This window comes from Nanorana parkeri, unplaced genomic scaffold (genome assembly GCF_000935625.1).
Source record: "Nanorana parkeri isolate BGI_ZX_2015 unplaced genomic scaffold, ASM93562v1 scaffold387, whole genome shotgun sequence".
NCBI lineage: Eukaryota > Metazoa > Chordata > Amphibia > Anura > Dicroglossidae > Nanorana > Nanorana parkeri.
Genome location: NW_017306655.1, coordinates 465,658 through 490,125, shown reverse-complemented (window position 1 = coordinate 490,125; position 24,468 = coordinate 465,658). Strand labels below are relative to the sequence as shown.

General features: G+C 40.9%; 1 protein-coding gene across 1 annotated transcript in view; it reads right to left on the bottom strand.

Moving 5' to 3' along the window:
- The window catches only part of LOC108789312, a 25,898-nt gene extending 3,118 nt beyond the window's left edge, over positions 1-22,780 (bottom strand). Inside the window, exons 1-3 of the mRNA XM_018559284.1 lie at positions 22,666-22,780; positions 3,340-3,451; positions 2,008-2,136 (exon numbers count right to left, since the gene is read on the bottom strand). Of these exons, the coding sequence (XP_018414786.1) occupies positions 2,008-2,136; positions 3,340-3,451; positions 22,666-22,780 (356 nt within the window). The remainder of the gene's footprint in view (positions 1-2,007; positions 2,137-3,339; positions 3,452-22,665) is intronic.
- Positions 22,781-24,468: the final 1,688 nt, after the last annotated feature.

Genomic DNA, 24,468 nt, shown 5'->3' with positions numbered 1-24,468 from the left:
TTGAAGCCAGGCCAAATGACTGGTTACATTTTTTTTCTCTCTCCTGAACATATGCATGCAGATCAATTTGCATTTCCAAATCGGCATGACTCTTTGCAGATCAGAGAGAGCTGAATGCCAGTATTTAGGAGAATGAAAACTTGATTATCTAATAATTCTATTTCAAAGATTGAGATTTTCCATATTGATCTGGACTGCTAATTAATGTAGAAATGAAGGCAGAACTATTTTAGCTTTGTATAGTGATATTTATAACCCATCAGCTTTTTATTTTTTGACATCTGTGTTCCACTAGGGTGGGGTTACCTTCACCTGCTATCCCATAGCCAGAACAGGAAGTGAGAGGGAATCCCTCCAAAATGAGGGACGTCCCTGGTGAGCTATTGACCTAGTGTCTCCATTGGAAGATTTACCATCTATTTTCTGTTCCCATGACAACCCAGCATTTGTGATTTCCTTTCACTTTAACTTTTAGTGATAATGGTCACCAGGACAAATAAACCGGGTGAATTTACCTAACACGGACAGCAATAAACACCTGACAGGTATTCTACTTCCTTTCCACTCTATCTAAAACTAAAATGGCTTCAATTTCACTTCAAGTTTTTATTTTCCATTTAGGAAAATCAAAGTGAGAGCGGGCACAACAACATGATTTTTTGATGTGATGGTGACTGTTGGATGGAGCCAGGGATGTAACTACAGTTCTTCAGGCATCATAGCAAAAATTTAATAGGGCCCCTCCTATGTGCATCTGAAGTCGTCTCAACACTGTACACTTTACAGGGAATTAGAGTAGTCTTCCACTGCAACCACTCCAACCCTTAATGAAACAATACTGTATTATCTTCATGTGTTCTAGGTTTAATTTGCCCAAACAACATGATGGGGACCCCTACCATCTCCAGGCCCCATAGCAGCCATCTGGGCTGCTGTGGCTATAGTTACGTACTGGATGGAGCTGGAGTTCATGGCAGTAGTTTTGGAAAGGTCTCTCTATTACAGTTCCCCATAGATATAAAAAGACAACATGTAATTTAAAAATAAATTAACTGAACCCTTGCAGTGGGGCTACCCCAGCACTGCAAGGGTTAAGTGATTGTTTTCATCTAGGTGTGAAAATAACAAAGGTATACTCACCGGAACCTTGAGCCGGATGACTGTTAGACCAGTCCCTGCAGCCTCTCTCCCTCCGCTCCTGCAGTCTAAGGTCTCATGAGTCATAGGATGTGAGGACGAACAGCGACATTCCATCGCTGGAGTGGAGGAGAAGACAGGCTGCAGGGATCAGTCTAACAGCCAGCCGGCTGCAAGGTACAAGTGAGTATATCTTTAGCGTTATTTTGTCTCCTAGATGAAAATAAGCACTTAACAGTTGCAGTGTGGGGGTAGATCCACTGCAAGGGTTCAGATAATTGTTGCCCGGAATTCTTCTTTAAAGGAGAATTATGAGGTGAGTGATTTTCACCCAGCCTCATAATCTGAGCCGACCTGTGACAATGAAACTGTCACAGGTCGGCTCAGTAGATCGGGAAGTGAGAGAACATATACCGGCGCTCGTTAACTTCTCGATCTGTCCGTGCAGAGAGCCGTGACTGTCACTCACGGCTCCCTGCAGGGATTCCCCCCCTCCCCTGTCCGATCCTCCAGCGCTGACTGACGGAATGGACCTGGTAGGGGGCGGGTACAGCTGGCTCTGTCACTAGATAGGGAGAGCCAGCTGTCACACAGCTGGGTGGATCCAGACAGAATTGTCGGGATCCCTTCCGGCTGCGGCGTCTCAGTATATCGTAAGCTGTAGCTCGCGGTATACTGAGCTTTGGGTGATGGGAGGACGCTAGTTTGTTTCCTCACGTTACCCTTAGGAGAATTATGGGGAAAAGCCCTAACCCCATAGTTCCCCTTTAACTTGTCAACAACCATACAAACTAAAAATACTGATTTCACTGATTTCGAGTGGAGTTGACTACAGATTTAAATAATGTAGCCTTAGGAATATCAACTTACATTAGCCAACTGTCCAGATCACACTGGCAATTGATTACAGCGTTTCCACGTTTTAGTGAAATTTGAACTCCTGTTCCTGGGACAAACGTTGAGGAAACGTTCCCAAACTGCAAATCCACAATCTGAATGCTGAAATATACAGATACAAAGTAATGAGATGCAACACAAGATAATTATAGTAGCCCCCAACCTACATCAAAAAAAGCACAATTGCACTTAAAGGAACACTGTTGTCACCTAAATTAAAAGCAGGGCCATGCAAAGGAAAAGGTATCATTCTCATTTTTCTGGTGGCCCGTGTCTCCTGCCTTCGCTCCACTGAAGCACTGCTGTGTCTTCAATATTTTATACTTTCAGGAGTGTTTAAAAAATGTGTAAATCTTGAGTGAAAGCTGTGTGAATCATGAAAACATTGAAAGGGAACTCCTGGAATAAACAAAATTAACCCTTGCAGTTGGGGCTACCCACTGCACTGCAAATGTTAGGTGCTCATTATGGTCTAGGAGCTGGATTAAAGAAGATATACTTAACTGATCCTCAATTCTGCTGGCTGCTAGATTGGGCCATGCAGCCTCTTCTCCCCCAGACTAATCCCCGCTAACGTCATCACGTCTAATGCAGGTCCATTCACCTGCATTAGACATGAGGATGCCAAGGGACATACAAACGAGGGGGAGAGAGTCACTCTGCTTTCCCTTACTATCAGCATGCTTCTTGTCAGCACACAAACTGATGGCTCACTGTACTGCTTCTTCCTCTCCCACTCCAACCCTGCTGTACAGCTCATACCAGGTAAATTTTTGGTACTCACACTGCTTGCATGTAAAAAATACATTTATATAGTATTTGAGGTTGAATAAAGACACAGGTCCATCAAGTTCAACCTATTGTGTGTATGTGATTCTGCATGTGTATGTGTATGTGTGTGTACGAGTCCCTGTGTGATCTTGTTTTTAAGGGTACCTGTACCCCTTTATGTTACGGTCTCTGAGGAAGTTGTCCAAATGCTTTTTGAATGATTCAATACTCTCAGCTGATACCACTGCTTGTGGCAGCGAGTTCCAGACTTTAACCGCTCTAACTGAAAAGAATCCCCTACGCCCCTTATGCTTAAATCTTTTCTCCACCAGTTTTAGGTGGGGGCCTCTTGTCTTTGTTATGGAGTTTGCTGTACAAAGTTTATTGCTGATGTTGATATTAATTATATATAAATGATTACAGAGCAGGATTCACATGTGTCTTTTATATCTGCCTAGATTTCAGCATAAATATAATTGTAAATATAAATCATAGCTAAACATTTCTATTTGCCCCAACATACAGTCCACTTACTTTGATAGTTCATATGTCATTTCATCAGAATCCATTGCTGCACTTCCATTCACATCTGGGAGATTGTATGTGGAGATATCTTCTATCATGGAATCAACTAAATATTGGACACCTGCAGGAAAGAAATCATAAATTCATTATGAACAATATAACGTTGGTATTTATCATGCACACGTCCAATAATTCTCCGAGGTCTATAGCCATTGTCACAGTGTTCTGTTAGCATGGATTTCTGCTGTAAGAAAGTAATGTTTGTATAGAAACATGATACAGGAAGTGCTATAGACATTTGATAGAGGAGGAATATTTTATTAGTTTAAGGTGATGACATTAGAGCTGGCTAGAGGCACAATACTAGATTTGTCTAATAGGTGGAGAATCTAGAATTTCAGTTTCCACCCCCACCTCCCAACAATTGTTGAAAATAGGTGCTCCTTCTTGTGTATATGTGAAAGAAACAAAAGAGGAAGGGAAGTTTATATATAAACTAGAATCCTCCCTTAAGGTGTATGTCGGGGCACAGTAAAATAAAAAAGAATTAAATAGGCAATACATCTTGCACATTTTGCCATGCTTTGTCCCTTTAAAAACACTGCAAGTGCAGAATAATACCTGCAGATCTACCAGAAATACAGTGAGTTTCTAAACTCCTGTTTCAGGGCATTTTCTGCTCTGAAATTCCAACCAGCGTTATCAGCCATGCCTGCTGGACTACAGACCTCCACCTGTCCCCAGCTCTCCACATAAATACATCCGTATATTTTCCAGCAGAACATTTCTGCTGCTTTGACTACCAAGAGCCTACATACACACTGTGTGTAGGGAAAGGGCTCTTGGGAGATGTAGTTCTGGGGGGGGGGGGCTACATCAATAGGAATTTAGGTTCTAGAATCTGTCCCTTCACTGTAAAAGAAAAATATTGTATAGGGAGAGAGCAGAGTTTAAGGGTAAATTTGGGTAATGCCTAGGCATGCACTTTTAAGGAATTCTATAGCATATTTTCAGTAGGTATACATTGACAGTTTCTATTATAACTCTTGCATTTTGTTTTGGCTGCTGTTCCAAATTTTGATGACTTTATTTCATATACAGATTACTAAATAATTTCTGCACAGTAAGATAGCTCACTGTATTACTTCCTGGTTGTTATTATTATTCCGAATATATTTACTGCCAATAGTTTGCACAGCACTTTACAAAATAAAAGGAGACAGAAAAGTTACAATACAATTCAATACAAGGGGGTTAGGAGGGTCCTGCTTGTGAAAGCTTCCAGTCTAGGTAGGTGATACAAAAGGCAATAACTGTGAGGAATAAGCTGACTGAGATAGTAGAAGGACATTTTTTAGGAGATGGTGGAATAGGCCTCGCCGAAGAGCAGACAAACTAGGAGATAGCAGAATAGACAGTTTGGGTAATAATTTGAGATGAGGTTGGTCACGTAGTTTGGGACAGAGTTTTTGTTGTTGTTAGTACTTTGAATTGTATGTGTTGGGCTAGCGGAAGCCAGTGGATGAATTGGTGGTGGGTGGGGGGGTTGGTAAGGTGGACGAGTCTAGCAGAAGCATTCATGGTAGACTAAATGGGGCATAGCCGGTGAAAAGGTAGGCTAATAAAAAGGGCATTGCAATAGTGTAGGCAATAGATAACAAGCGATTGTACTTAACTGCTTTCTTACACTCTCAATTTACTGGACAGAGGTTACAATGTTAATTTATTGTCTATCCTGGAGGAAGAGTGATGACACAGAAACCCGGAAACAAGTGTGTCATGGAATATGGCCCAATTACACAATTCAGTCAAAAGACTGTGAATCTTAAGACTGTAACCACAGGCCAGTGTATTCATATGCACTCAGTGGATGTGTCTATGGCGGCCTGGGTTTTGACAGGAAGTGAATTGCACGATACTGAGTGTAATTTAACTGGTGCTAAAGCATTTTTTTTACTTTTGTGGGACTGCTTTTTTTTATTTTATTCGAGAAGAGCAGTAGGACTTTAATGTGTTCTCAGTACTGGGTTTTGTATATTAGAAAAACCCTTCCACCATCAAGATTTATCTAGCACACACAACCCAGTCCAAGACCATGACCACCTAGTTAGGGTACCAAGGAAGGGCATGGAACCTCCAAAGCCTAAGGATTCCAACACTGAAAGGTCTGAGTGGAGACAAATATGGAAGATCCAGGCTGCCAGCCATAACAGTATAGGGGAGCAGAGAGAGCTAAGCTTCCAAAAGAACGAATTGAACATTTTCAGTCCTTCTGCTGGGAATTTTCATGTTTATTTAGGTTTTCAAATCACAAAGGAGAATGGAAATGTCTGTCATACAATTACATATGCTGCACCACAGACAAATCTCAAATATGAAATATCCTTTGAGAACATTGACATAAATGTTTAAAAATCTGGATTTCCATAAAGCAAACATGTAAAAAACGAAAAGATGGCCTTTTTTTCTTTCTGTCACGTGGTACCTGAAAAGTCCTGCAAACTGAGGTGTCCCCTGCACCAATGCTGTAAGATTAGCAATATGATGGAAGGTCTTCATATTATAATATTGGTATCGTCTGATGAAAATTTAGCGTTTAGGCCTTAATGAAGGGAGTAAAGTTAGGGATGGGGATTGAGAGGAGAGAGGGAGACAGATGCATAAGAAAACAAAATGTATGGAGAGAGGGGATATGTAAGATTTAGAATAGAAGGTGAGAGTCGGGTATTGAGCCATCCAATGCACACAACAGTATCTGATCTGTAAATAGAAATCAGTGCTTATTTTGGATCAAATAGGTGCCCCATGTTCCCATAGCATTAAACTTCTCCAGAGTGTTATGTAGTCTTGCTGCCAAGCTTTCCATCAATTGTACATCTTTGTTCTTAGAGGCAACATCCGCTGTGGTCCAGGAGGTTTTCTGTTTCTATTTGGTAATAATTCAACATTTATGCAATGAGAACATGATATAGGAATCTCTTCAGGTTCTTTTCTAGCCTGTCAATGGCTGTCCCAGTAGAAGTGTTAGTTGATCTAGGTTTACCGAACATATATCAAGTTCAAATAATAGATTATTGACTTCTTTCCACAAGGATGATATTTTAGGGCAAGACAAAGGGATGAGATATAAAGAGTCCACTGCTGAGTTATGTCTCTAGCAGAGGTTACTAGCTGTGGGGTATATTGAGTGCAATTTTAGAATCTTGTAAATATTTTCCTTACACGCCATACAAATGGAACTTCTGTGGGTATGGGACCATATTACCTCCCATATCTCTACCAGGAGTTCTCATCTCAGTATCTTCTCCCTTCTCCTCATGTATAGATGTTTGAGGAAGAGTGCTTCAGGCAACTTGCTCAGTATTGTATATACTGTATGTCCGAAAGCAGTGCTTTCCTGGATGGGCCTTCCCTGCAGGGCTTTCTAAATGGATGAGAGTCCAGCAAATGTAAGCTCTCCAGTAAGAGATAAAACAAAGTGGTATATTTGTAGATAACTATAAAAAGGGGGATTTCTGCTGAGAAATGTGAGGATTAATTGCTCCACAGTGCCTGCAGCTACAGAGGTCAGTGTAGGGCTTGCTTTGAAAAGTTATTTACTGCCTGCTAAGAATATGTAAACAATTGATTGTCTATAGCCTGGCCATAGGTTCACTTTAAAGAATAAAAATGGCAAAGGGCAGTAAAGTAAACATGATGCACATTAATAAGGACTTGCAAAAGAACCCACCTTCTTCCAAGACATTTCGTGTCATTCGGACCTTTACTCCAGGGTTGTATGCATTACAGGTAGCAGATAAACTGAGAACAAGGAACAACACAGAGCCAGCCAGCAGCATTGTTGTCTTATATCTGTCAAGTAAAGCACCATTAATTATAATATTATCCTCTAAAACGCAAAAGCACCTCAATGTTGTAACACATCATGTGATTAAAAAAAGATAACATTTACCTTTGTGCTTGCAGGATTCAGTTAGATAAAGTCTTTATCCTGTATAATTATAATCCTGTTATTAATCAATGTCATAAATGATTTAAAGTGCATGCTTATTTTAGTGGTAAAGTTCATACATATTTACACCATCTATAGGAAACTTACACCATGGAAAATATTGAAGCTTCCATTACTGACTTCTTGTTCTGACGTAGCTATGTGCCTGGCTGTCATGCTGATACAGTAGCATCAATATGTTCTGATTTTCTGACCCAAAACAATTATGCATATCAAGAGTTCTGATTTCACATTGACTTCACTTCATATGTACTTGGTCTGTGATTTAGAAAGTGTAAAATTCATGCAAACAGCATTTTCCTCAAGGATTTATCAATGGCAGCTTTTTTTATTTCTTTTAAAAGAAGGTTCAGGGTGAAAGTAAATTGCTTGTCATGCAAAACCTGACCCAGAACTGCAGCTGCACCACATGGAAAGTGCATATATGTAAACACAGGCTGTGTGCTTGTGGCATGCACACTGGTCTATTATTATTCATTAGGGCCAGAGTTGACTGTTCTCTGGTGGTAACCCAGATTATAAATCCAATTACAAATTTGCCCAGCAGAATAATAATATCATATTAAAAAAGGTAGTGATGACTGAATCACTGAATCAGTTTCATAGTCAGGCACATCAGTGACCATTTTTTATCCTCATGACTTATGAATTGTGATTCCATAGATTTCTAAACTGAGGGATTCATGGCAGATCACATCAATTTATAAGGAAAAATTCAGGTCATTCAAAAATCTACTCAGTTTTTTTTTCTGTCTTTCTCCCCTTCTCTATCTTACCCTCTTTTCTCTCCTCTACCATTCTATATGTTTAGTATTATATAACCTTTTTCATATATCCGCTTCCAATATGCTTCAAACCCTGCCACCATTCACTAGTCGATCATGAAAAATGTAATCTCTTCTGTTGTGTCTATGCACAATTTTTGGCAATCCCACCGCTTTGCTTTTATTTATTATTAGTATTTATATAGCGCTGACAATTTACTCAGCAGATCAGTCCCTGCCCTCAAGGGCCAATTTAAACAGGAGCCAATTAACCTTCCAGCATGTCTTTTGGGAGGGAGGAAACTAGAGTACCCGGAGGAAACCCACACAAGCACAGGGAGAACATGCAAACTCCTTACAGATAGTGACTCGGCCGGGATTTGAACCAGGGACCCTAAGTGCTGCAAACCAATGGTTATGTTCACGCTGGATTATTATGTATGCAGGAAGTCGAATTTCCAATATCATTTCTAACAATAAAGCCTTGTTGTTGCCCCCCCCCGCCCCCCCAAAAAAATAAAAAAATAAAACCAAAACAAAAGAAAACTGTAATAATGGTAGGAAGGAAGAACTGATCTCTCATATACCATAAGCAAACATCCTTGTACAGATAAAATTGCCCTTTCTGCCATGAAGTTCTACATCTACAAAGCAAACAGATGAGAGTAGTCACACTGCCTGTGAATCATGTTCTGCTTCAAAGTGAGAGCATTAGACCCTGAGGACCATTAGATGGGTGTAGGAAGAACTGCTTGGGGGATTAGGCGGTCAGGATGCAGATGGGTCTTCCATGTAGGAAATTATCATCAGCGGTAACTAGCATTAGATGAGACTGATTATTGATGTATCACAGCATGCAATGCCATTGGTGGTGGTGATGCAATGTGAGATTTGGCAAGGTATGGAGGTAAAATGGAGGTAAAATGGATAGTTGTTTGAACAGACAATTCAGTATTGGGGCCCTGTTTAGAGCAAAGGGGCTGAGTGTCAAAGAGGGCCTTCCCCTTTTCAGTGCTCTGAGACCATTCAAATAAATTAACTGGGTTGAATTGGGAAAATGGCCATAAAGCAAAATTAGTGGTAGTGCCAAATTGAATTAGAACTAAAGCAAAATCATTAGACTTTCCTTTTGTGAGTACCATGATTCTAAAAGGGAACTTGCAGAATTATTTGTGACAAACACCTTGTGTGTCAGGTTTAAGTTTTCAATAGTTGTTGACACTATTGGCTAAGAAACATAACATGTATTGCTGGCCACAACAGCCACACATGGTGAGAATTCTGGCATTTTACACAGAATTAATATTTAGGCTAGGGCCCTTTTTAGTACTATGTATCCTTGCATTGAATTTGGCCTATAGAGAAAAAGAGTGCCTTGTATAGGCTCCACACTCATAGAACATGGTCCATAGAACATGGGCCATATGGCTTATGCCCAGTAGCCAGGTGCTCAACCACTTTACAGCTATGCCCCCTATAAAGAACAATAAGCCCAATTTGTAGCACTAGTTGAGCTGCAAAACCCCTCTATACACAAGCAAATAGAATACACTTACCTGTATGGAAGAACGACAGAAGATTTCAAAGTCCCTCAGTCCAGTGTCTGTATGAAGTAAGCAGTGTTGCTTCACATATGTACAGATCATGGACAATAGCCTAATAAAAGGTTATTACTGTAATGACTGATCTGGTTCTTCTTCTTTTATTCTGGGTGTGGGAAAAGGGAGGAGCAGATCGCATGTGACATTACATCCATATTTATGGCAATTTGCAACGGTATAACAATAGGAGATGATACATTTAAAAACTATTATTTTATTCCAGCAATTTAGAATTACATTTCAGAACATAGTTTGTTTATTCTTCATAGCTCTAATAACGTGACTACAAAACAAATGTAACTCTTCCAGGAGATGCCATGTGTAGCCATCATATTCAATATAAAAATGATATTCCTTACTTTGTCATTGTAAAGGTATAGTGATAAAATCACCAGCTTTGTAATAGTACAAATCAGCCACCTTGTTCCTTGTCGCTATGGAGGAAGCATAAACACAGAGATTTTTACAGATCACCCAAGGCAACAAGCAAGACTTGAAAACTGCACTTCAGGCACAATCACATCTTCATTAGAGCCCCTAGGGCCCCTAACACTGTAACCTGTGTTTCCCAATGCTTCTTTATTCAGTCCGGAGCTGCCCTTTCTCCATCTCACTATTCACACCCCCCCCGTTGCCCAATGAGACCATGCTTTACAATGATAGACCAACACGGAGGTGTGGTCAGAAGTAGGGTCAGCTTAGTACTAACTATAAATCACTGAGCAATTCTGGAATATGCCAATTAGCATTCAAGGCAAAGCAACATGTTATATTTAATGGTAACCCCTCAAGCAACTTATACTTTTTTCCCCCTAACTCATCCGTTGCTCTATTCAGCACCTGGAGTCAAGAGAAGAACCTGGTCATGCTGGGGGAGTCATGTCACTCACTCATCTTCCTCCAATGTGACAGCTGTGCTTGGCAGCTGGCTGCCCAGGCTCTGAGCACTGTTACACAAAGGCTGGAAGGAGTCCTGTATTTGGTCCCAGTAGCCACAAAGAGTAATGGGAGTAGAGGAAAAAAAAAGAGTATGTTCAGCTGGTAGGCCTGGCAGTAACATGATCCTGTTGCCTTTTCCTGTGCTTAAAGTACAGGTTCACTTTAAGGTTTGGAAGAGGTAGACCAACAAATAATATTATTATGTGGCATAAACCTACATATCGCATTGCATAGATTGACGTATGTTTTTTTAGACCACTTTAGAAGGTACAGTATGTGGCAAATACCAAATCTTGTGGTCCTTTTTTCCATACCCTCTGTCTTCTTCCCATTTTTTCGTCATTAGGAGAGTCCATGGCATAGTCTGTCATGACAGTCCGCTGTGTTGACCACCCAATGGCCATTTGAACTTTTCACACTGTAAACCACCAGTAACATCAAGTCATATTGGTAGCTAATTTTATAACAATGTATGCCACAAATACAAACCCACACACCTGCCTTGACAGACCTGCAGGCCTGGGTGGCATTCTCAGGAATCCAGGGCTAAGGGTCATTACTTTTCAGATGGCAGAACATGCACATTGTAAACACATGAAGATTCTTGCTCAACTAGTTTCTCCTGAGCTCAGCAAAAGCTAATATGCTGATTACTATAATTAGAACATCCTACTTATACATGTAACCCTAATTAACAGCTGATTTATTGCTATTTTCTTAAAGTTCAACGGGCAACTCACAAACAGACTAATTGGGAGCAGAATACAAATAAATACACATGTACTTAATGTAGTGCTTGGAACACTAAAGCCCAACACCTGCCAAAACATCTAATATGTTAGTTTTCGATGGGTGAAGAAGTTAGAATCTAGCTGAAATTTTTTATATGTTCTGTATCTCAGTGAACTGGTGTCACTGGTACAGGAAATAATAACACATGCAAAAACAAAACATCCTTTCAGGAATGATTGTATGTTTTTGAAGTAAGGGTATCCCTTATTTTATTTTTTCCATTTAAGGTGGGCATTCCTTATTGGGCCATTAAACCTCCCTTTATAAAGGTTTCTATTGCTGTTTGTGATTTCCTATCCTAGGGACACTTGTTTTTGCTCACTTATTGTCCTGGTATCACAAGAACAAAAAATCTTTACTAAGCTTTGGAATATTTTATTGTTTTCCTAGGGAATGTTGCTGTACAAGAGGCAGGGGCGTATCTGCCGCGAGGCAAACAAGGCGTTTGCCTCGAGCGGCAGATTCCGGCAGGGCGGCAGATGTACAGGCCCGTTCAGGTGGGCTGTGCAATACCCTTTGGTGGGCTCTGCAGGATCCGTAGGGGGCTCCACATATCCTCCACATAGGGCGCACCACATATCCTGCACAACCCTCCTGAGATCCTGCAGACTGGGTGTTAGGGGGTCTCTGCAGGGTCTGTGGTGGGCTTTGCCGGGTCTCAGAGGGGCTCTGCAGCCTGCAAAGCCCACCAAGGATCCTGCACAACCCCCCTGAGATGCTGGAGGATCTGTGTGGGGCTTTGTCGGGTCTCAGGGGGCTTTGCAGGATCTTTGGGGGGCTTTGCCGGGTCTCAGGGAGGATCCTGCAGAGCCCCCTGAGATCCTGAGATCCTGCAGGGTCTCTGGGGGGGTGCCCGAGTTTTGTCTTGCCTAGGGCAGCCCCAAGCCTAAATACACCACTGACAAGAGGCACCTACAAGTGTGGGTCTTGTACCATGTGTCAGTACATCATAACTGGTAAAAATACTGAGCTACCAAATGGTAGGGTTTTGTCTTCAACACATTATGCTAACTCCAACACACTCCTCTGTCAGTGTGGGGCATTTATATGGGGAAGACAAAGCATGTTTTCACAGTAAGACTTTCTGATCATATTTTGGATATTTCATCAGGTAATTTATGCTCACCAATAGCTCAACATGCCCTTTGTAAACATAATGATTGTATTCAACACCCACTGTTTAAGGTGATTGATAGGATTCATAAAATTAGAGAGGGGGTGATTTTGATAAAAATTAGAACAAGTAGATAGATTTACAGACTTAATGCTTATATCCTTCCAGGACTTAATTTTGCTTGCTTTTTTATAACCTTTGTAGGATATGGTTTTTAAAGAGAGGGAGACAATATTAGAGAAGAGGAAAGAGGGGAAAGAGAGAATAAAAGGTAAGTATAAAACAACTTGTGATTGAGCATCACAGCATCTCAAATGTATCACATTTACAATGTACTGGTGAATAGTTCTTTAGGCTTGAAGCACAGACCTGCAGTATATTAGGCAAATCTCCTAGATGGCATACGTCCCAATCTCACATTTACTTTAAGAATTTGTATTGAGATTGTAGTCCATCACAGGATCGATCTTGGAGTGGAGGCTATACTACAACACACACAGGGACCATGGGAAACAAAAACATAGGGAACATTTTTGTTAATAGTTAAAAGTACTTTACAGTATAATATCATTATACTGTACCACGTTTCCTCTTTTATTTAGTTTCCTATTTTTTATGTAGTGTTCCTACACCTGTCCTGATGAAGTAGCCACGTTGAGTCCACAAAATGCTTTGATAGTGTGTTTTATTTTTGACCAATAAAAACCTACCTTGTGGATGAGAACACGTTCATGCTATTGCTTTAACTACAGGTGCTAACCTCACCCTCATTTGTTTGAGGTGAAATGCTATCTTCTGTATTACTCACCATGATCCAAACAGTACACACTATGATCTTCCAAAAGTCCAACACGCGTTGGGTGTAACCACCCATCATTCTCTGAGTGAAGACAGACATATTCTCCAAATCAGGTTGCCTGATCTCTTAGTGTCTTTCTCACAACCCTACGGATTTGAGTAGAGTTACCACACTTTTGCTTACGTTTACCACACTCAGATGAGTCTTTCCCGTGGTCTTTTATCCTCTTTTTCTCCGTCACCTGTTTGTTAGAAGAATTTCTACATATCAGAAGAAATGTGCACTTGTCAAATGCACTCCCTGGCCAAAAAAAGTCACACACTCTAATATTTTGTTGGACCACCTTTAGCTTTGATTAGGACACGCATTATCCATGGCATTGTTTCGATAAGCTTATACGATGTCACATCATTTATTTCCATCCAGAGTTGTATTCATTTTTCACCTCTTGTAGTCTTGTAGTGATGATGGGAGTATCGGACCACTGTGTAAAGTCATCTCCAGCACATCCCAAATATGAGGTTAAGGTCAAGACTCTTTGGTGGCAAATCCATTTGTGAAAATAATGACTCATGCTACCTGAACCATTTTTCCACAATCTGAGCCCAATGAATCCTCACATTGTCATCTTGGAATACAGTTTGCCTGTGCCATCAGGTAAGAAAAAATCTATTGATGGAAAAACCTGGTCATTCAGTATAATAAGGTAGGCAGCTGACCTAATTTTTTCGGAAAGCATTGTTGAATCTACACTTGACCAACTGAAGCAACTCCAGATCATAACACTGCCCGAAATCCAGGTGGTGCCTTTTTTCTTTTTTTTGCCCAGGCAGTGTATGTTTTAGTTTCTCCATGTCGTCCCTGTTTACAGACAACTTACTATATACTGTTTTCTTGTGCATTGTTGTGTCTTGTTGACTCTTGGATGAAATAACAATATTTCAGGTGAATGATGTTAATTCCACAATGATACCATTTCAATTTACTTATGACTTCACTCATTAATAACATAAGACAACTGAACTCCAAGCATATGATATAAACAGAGATGAATTAGTGACATGTTAAAATAATGACACCAATTCCATATATAATTTAAGTGTGTCCGTGCTGCTGCTTATAAATTCACTCACGTGTGTTTGGAATACATTTGAGGCTATCTTCCAAGCTTATTTAGTAGATCAGCAGCATTGTATACAAATGTCTGATTACACCCTTCGGTAGAATGATCTATCCATCTGCTCCAATGAGTCAGCAGAAACGTACAAAATTACTAGCCTGCCTTTAGCATATTCAGATCACGAGCAGGTCACCTTGATTGTTTTATGGTTTTATGCCTACTAATCTTTGAAACACTTCTAACATATGTCATAAACTGGTATTTGGATCTAGACGCCTGCTTGGTCAAACCATCTTAAAGAAATGTGTTGCCCTATGGCATTCACTTCAATTTTTTTTTTTTTTTATTCACATTTTAAAGTGGAGCTATTTTTACGTAAGAATCCCGCCCCCCTCCCCCTTCCGTCAAGGTGTGAAAATGTAAGAGAAGTTCATAGGAAGATTTAGGATCGATTTTTATCTATGCATATACGTTTAACTGAATGTTACCAGAATGCACAGTTAAGCACTAAACTTGGCTACAGTGCATTGTGATGCCATTCTACTTGCCTGGCACTGCAATGCACCTTGCAAGTGCACCACATACAGTGGTGTAACTATAGCCATAGCAGCCCAGGCGGCTACTATGGGGCCTGGGGGTGGAAGGGGGAAGTTAGGTTTTATAAGAAAATTAAACATAGAACATGTGAAGATAACACAGTACTGTATCATTAATGGTTGGAGTGGTTGCATTTGATAACAACCCTAATCCTCTGTAAAGTCTACAGTGTAAGAAAGCTGATGTCAGATTCCTACGAAGAGTCTTTGGGATCTTGGTGTTGTTAGTCACATCTAAGAGGGAGGTCATCAGGGGGGCACAATCACATTTTTGCTACGGGGCCTGTGATCTATAGTTATGCCTCTGACCACATATATGCATTTCAACACACTACAGATGATAAACCTCCTGTACATGTCTGCAGTCCATTCAGCCCTACTATGTGGTGCATTGGTAGTTGATCCAAAAAGATTGGGCTTCCTTACCACAAATGATATTAATGAAAACAATTTCTGAAAGGGCCCTTTCTTTTCCTTTCTTAAAATTAATATGCAACCCTTTTTATTGATAGTGTGACCAGCTGTAGAGCAATCTATAAAAACTGGTGTCACAGTGATCATGATAAATTTTAATTAATTCTGAAAATCACTGCCATGGCAAGAATAGACTCAGAGCCAGTATTCTTTGTGTGACTCTTTTAGTCTGTATGCTCTTGCACTGAGTGACCTGGACCAGATCCTGGGCCTTGAACTGTAAATCAAAGGTCTAGAGAAAAGTAGGCCATTTTTTTCATACTTGATATTGATTCAAGGGGCTTCTTCTTCGTTGCCTAAAATGATTTAGGCAACGTTTTATAAATACTTATTGATCTTGCCAGTAGCACCATTGGATAGTCACTTCTTCTGATAGCACAATACTCTTACTTCTGTAATGTCACCCTTGCTGCTACTGTACCTGCTTAGATGCTGGAATCGCTGTTAACCTTATCAGTAAATAGCCGTGCCTAGCTCTGCCCACAGTCCTTTTCATTGAGAGCACATTGCTCTATCTGCAGGAGCTTAGGGAAATGATGTTACAGCCCTGTTCAGTCCCTTCCACCCTTCCTGCACTGTGTAGCAGGGTGCAGGAGAAATCCAGCTTCACTGCTTAATTTACCATTAAAAAAAATACATACATTTTAATACATATACAGTATATCTATATCTAAAACTTTTATTTTCATTTGGGATAGAGTAGGGAATGTTTAAAGCTGAACTCCGGTAAAAAAAATATCTTTACCTTTGCAGTGGGTCCCTCTCCCTACTGCAAGAGTTAGCTGCTTATTTTGCCTAAGGAATGATGAATAGGGTGATATGCTTTCCTTATTCCTCGCTCCCGCAGGCTTCCTCCTTTTCATTTGACCTTTCTCCTGAAGCCTTTTCTATATGCTGCCCAACTGGTTGCAGATATCTGATGTCATCCTGTATCAATCCCCATTTATACCTAAGTGTAGTGGGAATCTGGGCAAAAGTAGCTCATGTCGCAAATTCTGCTACAAGTGTCCTGTGTTTTTTTCCTGTGTGCATGTTTTACCACGCACGAATGGATGGGAAAAATGCACGTTGGCCCGGCCATATTTGGGGTGGAACTGGCAATGTTCTGTCATTTGCATTAAGAAATTATGTGCTTACCTACCTGCCATATCAAAATCAACCACAAGATGAAGCTGAAGAGAAAAATTCTTGGACAGAGAAAAGAGGAATCCACTGCCATCCACAGCACGTGTCTGGAGGATGGAGCCCAAATCTCCTTAAGGCAGCAGGTATGGATGGACTTCTTTCTCTGTTTATTTTTGAGTTAACACTATATTTTAATTTTTCATATATTGATTGTGTTTCCATATTCTTTCATCACACCCTGTTTTGTTAATAAAGCATTAAGATTTTGTTCAGTGGGAGAGCAGCGGGGATCCAGAGAAGCGGCGGGAGGAGAGGACATGGCGATCTACCAGTGATCGCTACGAGATCGACTGCTAGATCGCGATCGACCTTGTGGGCACCCCTGGTCTAGCTTATTGCAGAATAAGGGGGTTTAGCTGCATGTTGAGCTATACACAGGCCACGGGGCAATGTATAGTGAGGACAGAACAGGCAACGTAGCCTTTCCAGGATGCATCTGTGAGGCCAGGGCTACATCACCAGTGCCTCATTCAACGAGAAAGTGGAAAAAAACAGTAATTGTAATGGGGTCTCTGCAAATGCTAATATAAAACAATGATGATATACTGTAAGCCTATACATTTTGTGACCAAAATCGAATTGCGAAGGGACAGGACCACCAAATATGTATGACATCATCCTCTGCGGTACAGCCCCAGAAGCAACAATTAGAGTACGAGGGGAGAAATTGAGCAATTCTAGCAGGAGCTAGGTACCATATCATGAGGACTTAGTATGCTCCTGAGAGGTAATATTTCGAGAACATTTGGAAACCAAATGCCAAATCACGGCCCAATCCACAGGATATTTTGTAGTGCCTAAATGCCAAAGCCATTTAGCGAGGCAAGTAGGAGCCAAGGGGGAGGATGGAGTGTTCAGTTGATAGTAAAGAGCAGAAATTAGTTTTGTAGCATGGGGAGAAAGTATGCTCAAAGATCAGACCAGAATATGCCTCTCGACCTTTAAGAAGAGATTTAATTCAATGTCGTATTTGAAGATACCAATAAAAATTCTTTCAGCGGGGGTTGAGTTTTGGAGGCAATATCTGAGAACCATTCAGATTGCGGCAAGTCAGAGTGTATACAGGGGTAGGCCACCATGCAAGGCCAGTGTGGGGGGGGGGGGGGTAGGGGGGACAAGGAGCTGCCCAGGATGGTGGTGATGGGAAGATGAGGTGAGATCAGAAGACTAGAGAGCTTAACTCGTATCCGTAAAGTGTGATGAAGAAAGGGGCTATGAGAAGGAGGTCTTTAAGCATTGGGAAGCCAAGGTGTGGCGGATAGATAGACAGGGTGTACATATCTCTAAGACCCGAAAAGGGGTATTCACAGAGGAATGTAGCACCGCTATGGGGGCAGTATGAGCTGCTCGATAGTACTTGACAAGATTAGGTACCCCAAGCTGATGTAATTTTTAATGAAAGGGGGGTAAAGGTCCTCTTTAAAATCAGGATTTTTGTGTGTAGTGTTCCTTTTAGATAGCATTAAAAATGTCAGTGCAGAAAACCCATACTGATATGTTTTTATCTGTCTTTAGTAAAAGGTTTATCTCTGCACAGATATGCTTTTCTCCAGATTTCTTACCATTCTTTCCATGAAACTACCTTCCCTAATCCTCTGTCAATTTAATCTCTGGCTGAGAACGGTGCTATGTCAGTATAAAAGGAGAAGCTGAATCATCCAACTGAAAGGTGACTTTCCTGCCATTTCCATCATTAGGAGCATTGATCAGAGGTGAGCTATGACAAGTGCTGTATGGTGGGTGCGGCTGAATTATTCTCACAATGCGTTACAGCCTTTTTCTTACAATCCAATTTTCTTGCTTTGATTGTATCAAATGTTATATAATGTCATGCCACACCAAAGATATTAAAGCTGATGTCAGACGGGTGATTCTGCCACTACAGACAAGTTGCTAAAAGCAGAACTGCTTAAGAGGCTGTCTGTCCATACTTATGAAATCGCCAGTAATAGCTAGATGCAGAGAGATGTTGTTCTTTTGCAGGCCTGAATGCTGCTGGATCTCACATGCTAGCGATGGGTTGAAATTTCGCTGCCCCAGATCCAGGGGAGGCCATTCCAAAGGGATAAACAGGCAGCATCTTAGCAATCCTGCCAATGGCGATTTCGACAAATGACCAGCAACATGATCGCTATTGGCATTAGCCTAACAATTATATGCTGATGCTCTCTGTGAAGACTTCAGGTGCTCCATTATATTGCCTCCTCCCAGAGAGTTGGGCATACTGTATATCTTGTATCCATTTACCTTTTATGTTTACCTGTTTGTTAGCATAGCATAGCTGTTTTTTTCCTGCCCTGCTTACAATAACCCTTGTTTACTGTAGCTGTTCGCGTTTTATTTTTTGCTTTGTGCTGCCTAGTGTGTTTTATTATATTTGTGTATGCATTTTTTTTTTACAGTAAACTCATTTTGTTTGCCATTTTCAGACATAAACCTGTTAGGGGATCCTTATAATATAACTGTAACATAAGAGGCTGTCTGTCCATACTTATGGAATCGCTAGTAATAGCCAGATGCAGTGAGATGTTGTTCTTTTGCAGGCCTGAATGCTGCTGGATCTCACATGCTTCCTGAATAGTTAGTAGGGTATTGTGATGCTACTTTGCAATGCACCCAGGAGTTATAAGCCTACTATTAAGATAAGGTGAAGTCCAGTTTGCGTGAACACAAATGAGCAAAAAGCAACATTTTCAATAGTTTGCGATCACTAAAAGTTTACATGATGCTCATGCTGTAAACGCAAATGTGACATCACTTCCTCTGTGTGTGCAAAGGAACATGTACCAGGGTTGGAAGCGTAAGAGCTGAATTGACCATAGCTGTCACTAACAGCCAGTGATTCTGGCGCTGAAACTGACAGGGACCCAATAGAGCCACTTAGTCCAGGCACCATGTTAAAATTGCTTTGGACATCCAACTTCTGAAGGTAAATAATGATTTCAATGCAGTTTCACAGCTGCTACTGTGTCTACAGACTGTGCGAGAGCTGCAACAGGAAAGAAAGAAATAAAGAGCATGCAATAGGTACTGTCAGATAAAAAAGCAAGATGAATGGGTACCTTTGAAAGAGACAGAGATATTGTATTGAGCCCCTGAGAGCTCCTTCTAGCGGCCAATATACAAATTCGATAACAAATACAATACAATACCAAATTAAATATAATAAATTAAATACAATTAAATTAATTTAATACCAAATATATAAAAAAGCAAGCTTGTATAAATGTGAATGTCACATGAAAATTGTAGGTAAAACATGCAATAATAATCCAAAATTATAACTCAATAAAAAGACACTATACTTATAAATTTAATTAATATGACTACAGTAAATTCAGCTGGTTAGCATGTGTCATAATAAGAGCACATTGTCCCAGCTGTTAATTTTATAAACCAGCAAGTACCAATACATTGTTTGGATAAGTTATGTAGCATTTCCAAGGCATTTCTTAATTTTAAATGAAAATTCGCCATCATCATTTTTAATTGGTTCTAAACACCACGATGACACTGAATTAAACATGTTCAATAAGAGCATATAATTGCTTTGACTAGTAATGCCAATAATTACCTTTTACAGGAAGCACATAATAAAGTCTGAGCTGTATTAATTTAGTGTGATATCCAGTTAAATGTTTTTCTAGCCTGGCATTTACTTGCTACTTAAGTTTAATCTACCAGAAATTTAAAAAATTTGTAATTTGTGGCTAATGATGGATAGAGAACATGAGCAACTCACTAAAGAAATACGCATAGTGTTCTCCTTCTTGTGTGTAGGTGAAGACTAAAGGCTGCTGATCACCCACATGTCCTTTACACCATCTACACAGATAACTGATATAACTATCATCTTAAAAGTTAGACCAGAAGTAAAGAAAAAAGAAGATGAGGTGTTACATAAATGGTGAATGACCGAACAACCACCAATCAGGTAGAGCTGCAGAGGCAGGAACTGCTGGGCTGTTTAAACGTTATTCCTGAGAAGTCAATTGAGATAGTAGTTGTCCAACCTTCCCACCCTTTTTAATTACAGCAATAAGATTGAGGGCAGGACCATCGTCGTGGCAGCTTGGCTGGTCAGGGAGTGTTTGGGGTTCTACGAATAAGTTGGCTTTGCTATGAAAAGGGGGCCCATTTGGTGGTATGCAGCTTCCCTCTAGTTGGTTGTTTATGTTTCTACCAAGGGTTTGGTCCTTTGCAGGAAGAGTGCAAGTTTGGAACTGTCCTTAAGTTGGGGGAGTGAGTCCTCATCAACTAATTAGACAAGTGGACATCCAAAGACCCCTAATGCACCTGCTAGTGATTGGCCAGAGAGACATATATTCATAACCCAACATTGTTGGATGTTCTGGCTCTGTTACCAGAGTCACACCTAACAGCAGACAGAATCAAACAATATCATAGGGCTTAGGGGAAACCAAATGAGCTTAGAACTATTAATCAGCTTAGACTGGTTACAGTCCAGCAGAATTACATTATATTATAAAAATATAATTGTTGCTAATAAAGGGCAGAGCCAGCTATGCCCGCCCCCTCCCCTGTCCGTTCCTCCAGTCATCGCTATTGAAATGGAGAGGGTAGGGGGGGAACCCTGCGGGGAGCGGTGACTGACAGTCACCGCTTTCTGCAGGGAGAAGATCAGGGAGTCAGCGATCGGCGGTATGCGTTCGATGACTTCCCGATCAATAGAGCCAAGCTGTGACAGATTCAGTGTCACGGGTCGGCATGGAATTATGGGGATGAGTGTTTTTCACTCACCCCATAATTCTCCTTTAATACTAGTTTTAGTTCTATTTTTCTTGTTGGGGTCCCTGCTGAATATTTCTCTCTTTTCCTGTCCCAGAGACATTGCTCACCCAGACGAGAAATTAACAAAGGCCTCCACAAAGAGACAAACAAAACGGGAACATTTACATTGCTGAAATATATGCATAATCCAACAAAAAGGATTTATAATATTGTCAGTAGTATCAAATGGAAAGAAACATATTTTCTGATGACACTATTATTGTATTATAACAATTCTTCTTTGTGAAGTTGCCTCTTTTAGTGTCTGCCCCAAGTTCTATAAACCATACTGGTTGGGAAAGGATCATTTTTAGGTTGCCTAAAATAAAATATATGCATTGTGAAGCTGGAAAAAACGACTTTATGCAGAGTATTAAACACAAAGTATAGAAGAGGCAACTGTACAGAGATGTATCATTAAAAATTGTGAGGTATAGTGCTTCAGGAAATATATTTCTGCTGAATCCCAAAAGCTTTCCTCTTCAATAACTTAAATTAGCCAATAAAGGGTGCGATGGGGGTCCGATACACATCATGTACCCCGGCCTATGGGAGGTATGTGGCTCGTTGCCAATGAGGCATCCAGACCTCAGGCAAGAGTGTAGAATCTAGGAGTATTATGAGGAGCGTGGAGGAGTGATGGGACTGTAGTTCCCCAGCAGGGTTCACAATACCAGGTCTTGTGTGCTTATTAGACTTCCCAATCCCTCGGTAAGGCAGTAAACTGAAGTGAGCAGGCAGCTAGGTGCCATTCACTAGGATACCTAGCGTTTTATCCAATGATATATGTATATTACAGTAGTATACAGCAAGCACAGAGTTATGCTATTCAGGAAGTTATTCCACAGTTTCCAACAATGCAGTCATTCAGTTTCTACTAGTAGACACAATCCTATCAATTAGCAATGGCAGATATATTGTTGGAAGCAGCAACTAACGGGATGGGGTAGATCGCCTAGTACTTGCGGTTTTGGTGTCTCGAGACTGGGAAGAATTAGCCTGATTAAGGATGGACGGAGGCAGCCGCAGTTTATGGTTCTGTGGCTGGGTCGCCCAATCTGTAATGCTAGAGCTTGCTAGAGCAGGGTTGTAACACAGAGTCCTCGCTCGACGTTCCACAACGATAGAAAGCCGAGTGAGTGACTCACCTGTGATTTTGAGGCACCGCAGCCAGTGGGAGGAGTCCGGCTTCATGTCACGGATGAGGTCTGGACCGGGTAAGTCTATGACAGCTATTGTGACCAGGAAGTGCAGGGGGTGCATTGTTTTAATATTTATTTGCACAGTGTACATTTTCACATTCTGTTGACTGCATATTGTTTCCTTTTAGATCTTAGGGACACTTTACAAAAGTTACTATTTAAAACCTATCTGTAAAAAATAAGTCAAGGCAACTGGACTTACTGTACTTTTCTTGAAAACGTTTCACTGGTCGTCCAACCAGCTTTCTCAATTCAGAATGACTGGGAATAAATATGGTGAATGTTGCTCCAACACACATAAACAGTTAATCACAACCAGGTGCTGAATGTATTTGCATAATTGGAGCTAGGTGCTGAATTTATTTGCATAATTGCAGCTAGGTGGTGTTATTAACCTGCCCAGAGAGAGGTGTTAAAACAGCATTGTATGTGGCAGACAATAGATGTCTCACCCTGTCTGGGCCACGTACTTGAAGAAGAAGAAATGACCTTTTTTCCTTTAGCTACATCTTTAGGTGTTCCTTTAGGTACACTGCTGAATCCTGACCCGAGGGTTTGGCTCTTCTTTGCTGTGCCATATGCTGGTGTAGCTGCTGTTTTTATTCACCAACATACAATTCTGAGCATTCCTCACTGCACTGGACTGTATACACAATGTTGTTCATCTTGCGTTTTGGCGTTGGGTCTTTTGGGTGAACCAGTTGTTGCCTCAGTGTATTGTTGGGTTTAAAGCAGACAGGGATGTGATGTTTTTTTAAAAACCTTCTGAGTTTCTCAGACACCCCAGCTACATATGGGATGACCACATTCTTCCATTTGTCATGCTTTTCACCCTCATTGGTACTCTTGGCATTCTTTCCTCTTCTTTCTGTTTTGACAAAAGCCCAGTCTGGATACCCGCAAGTTTTAAGGGCCCCTCCTAGGTGTTTGAATTCCTTCGCCTTGGCCTCTGTTCTGGTGGGAATTTTCTCTGCCCGGTGGTGTAGAGACCTGATCACTCCCAGTTTATGGTCTAAAGGTTGGTGGGAAAAACCAACACACATGGACCAGTACCTGCTTTTTGATTCCCACCACCCTCTAGACCACAAACCGGGAAGCCTGAAGAAGCGTAAACATGTTCCCGGCAGTGTGTTTGAAGACCTGTGTATGACATACGTTGGTGGCAAAGAATTGGTTAACGGCATTTGAATTACGTTGTTGAGTTTTTCTACATTCCGACCCCTTTCCAATCATTGTGATGAGTATTATTTTTTTCTTGTAGAGTCGAGGCAATGAAATATTTGTGGCTTCTGTGGTGGAGTTGCCTATCATTGTCTGCACACAGCAGTCCCGGTGTAGTGATGAGAGTCACTCAGAAATGGCTGAATTACAGTAAGTCACTTTACAAGATTAGTTGGTTTTATTGTATCCAAATAATCTTTTCTTGGATATTAACACAATCTTGTGTCTCCAGTACGTTCTGAGGGAATAGAAGTGTTCCGTCACATTCTCCTCTATGATCGTCTTCCAGACATAAATGGTTCTACACGTGCGTTTGGCAAAGTGGAATATGCAATCTCCAAGTAAGCAATTTACATAAAGCACTTGAAAATGTGTATGTAAACTCCAACATTCACCATGGCTTTGTGGGGTCTCACCACGGCTCTCTGGGGACCTTCCAGGGCTCTGAGGGGGGTCTCACCAGGGTAGCAGGGCTCTGTGAGGTCTAACCAGGGCTCTGTGGGGTCTAACCAACTTTGTTAGACCCCA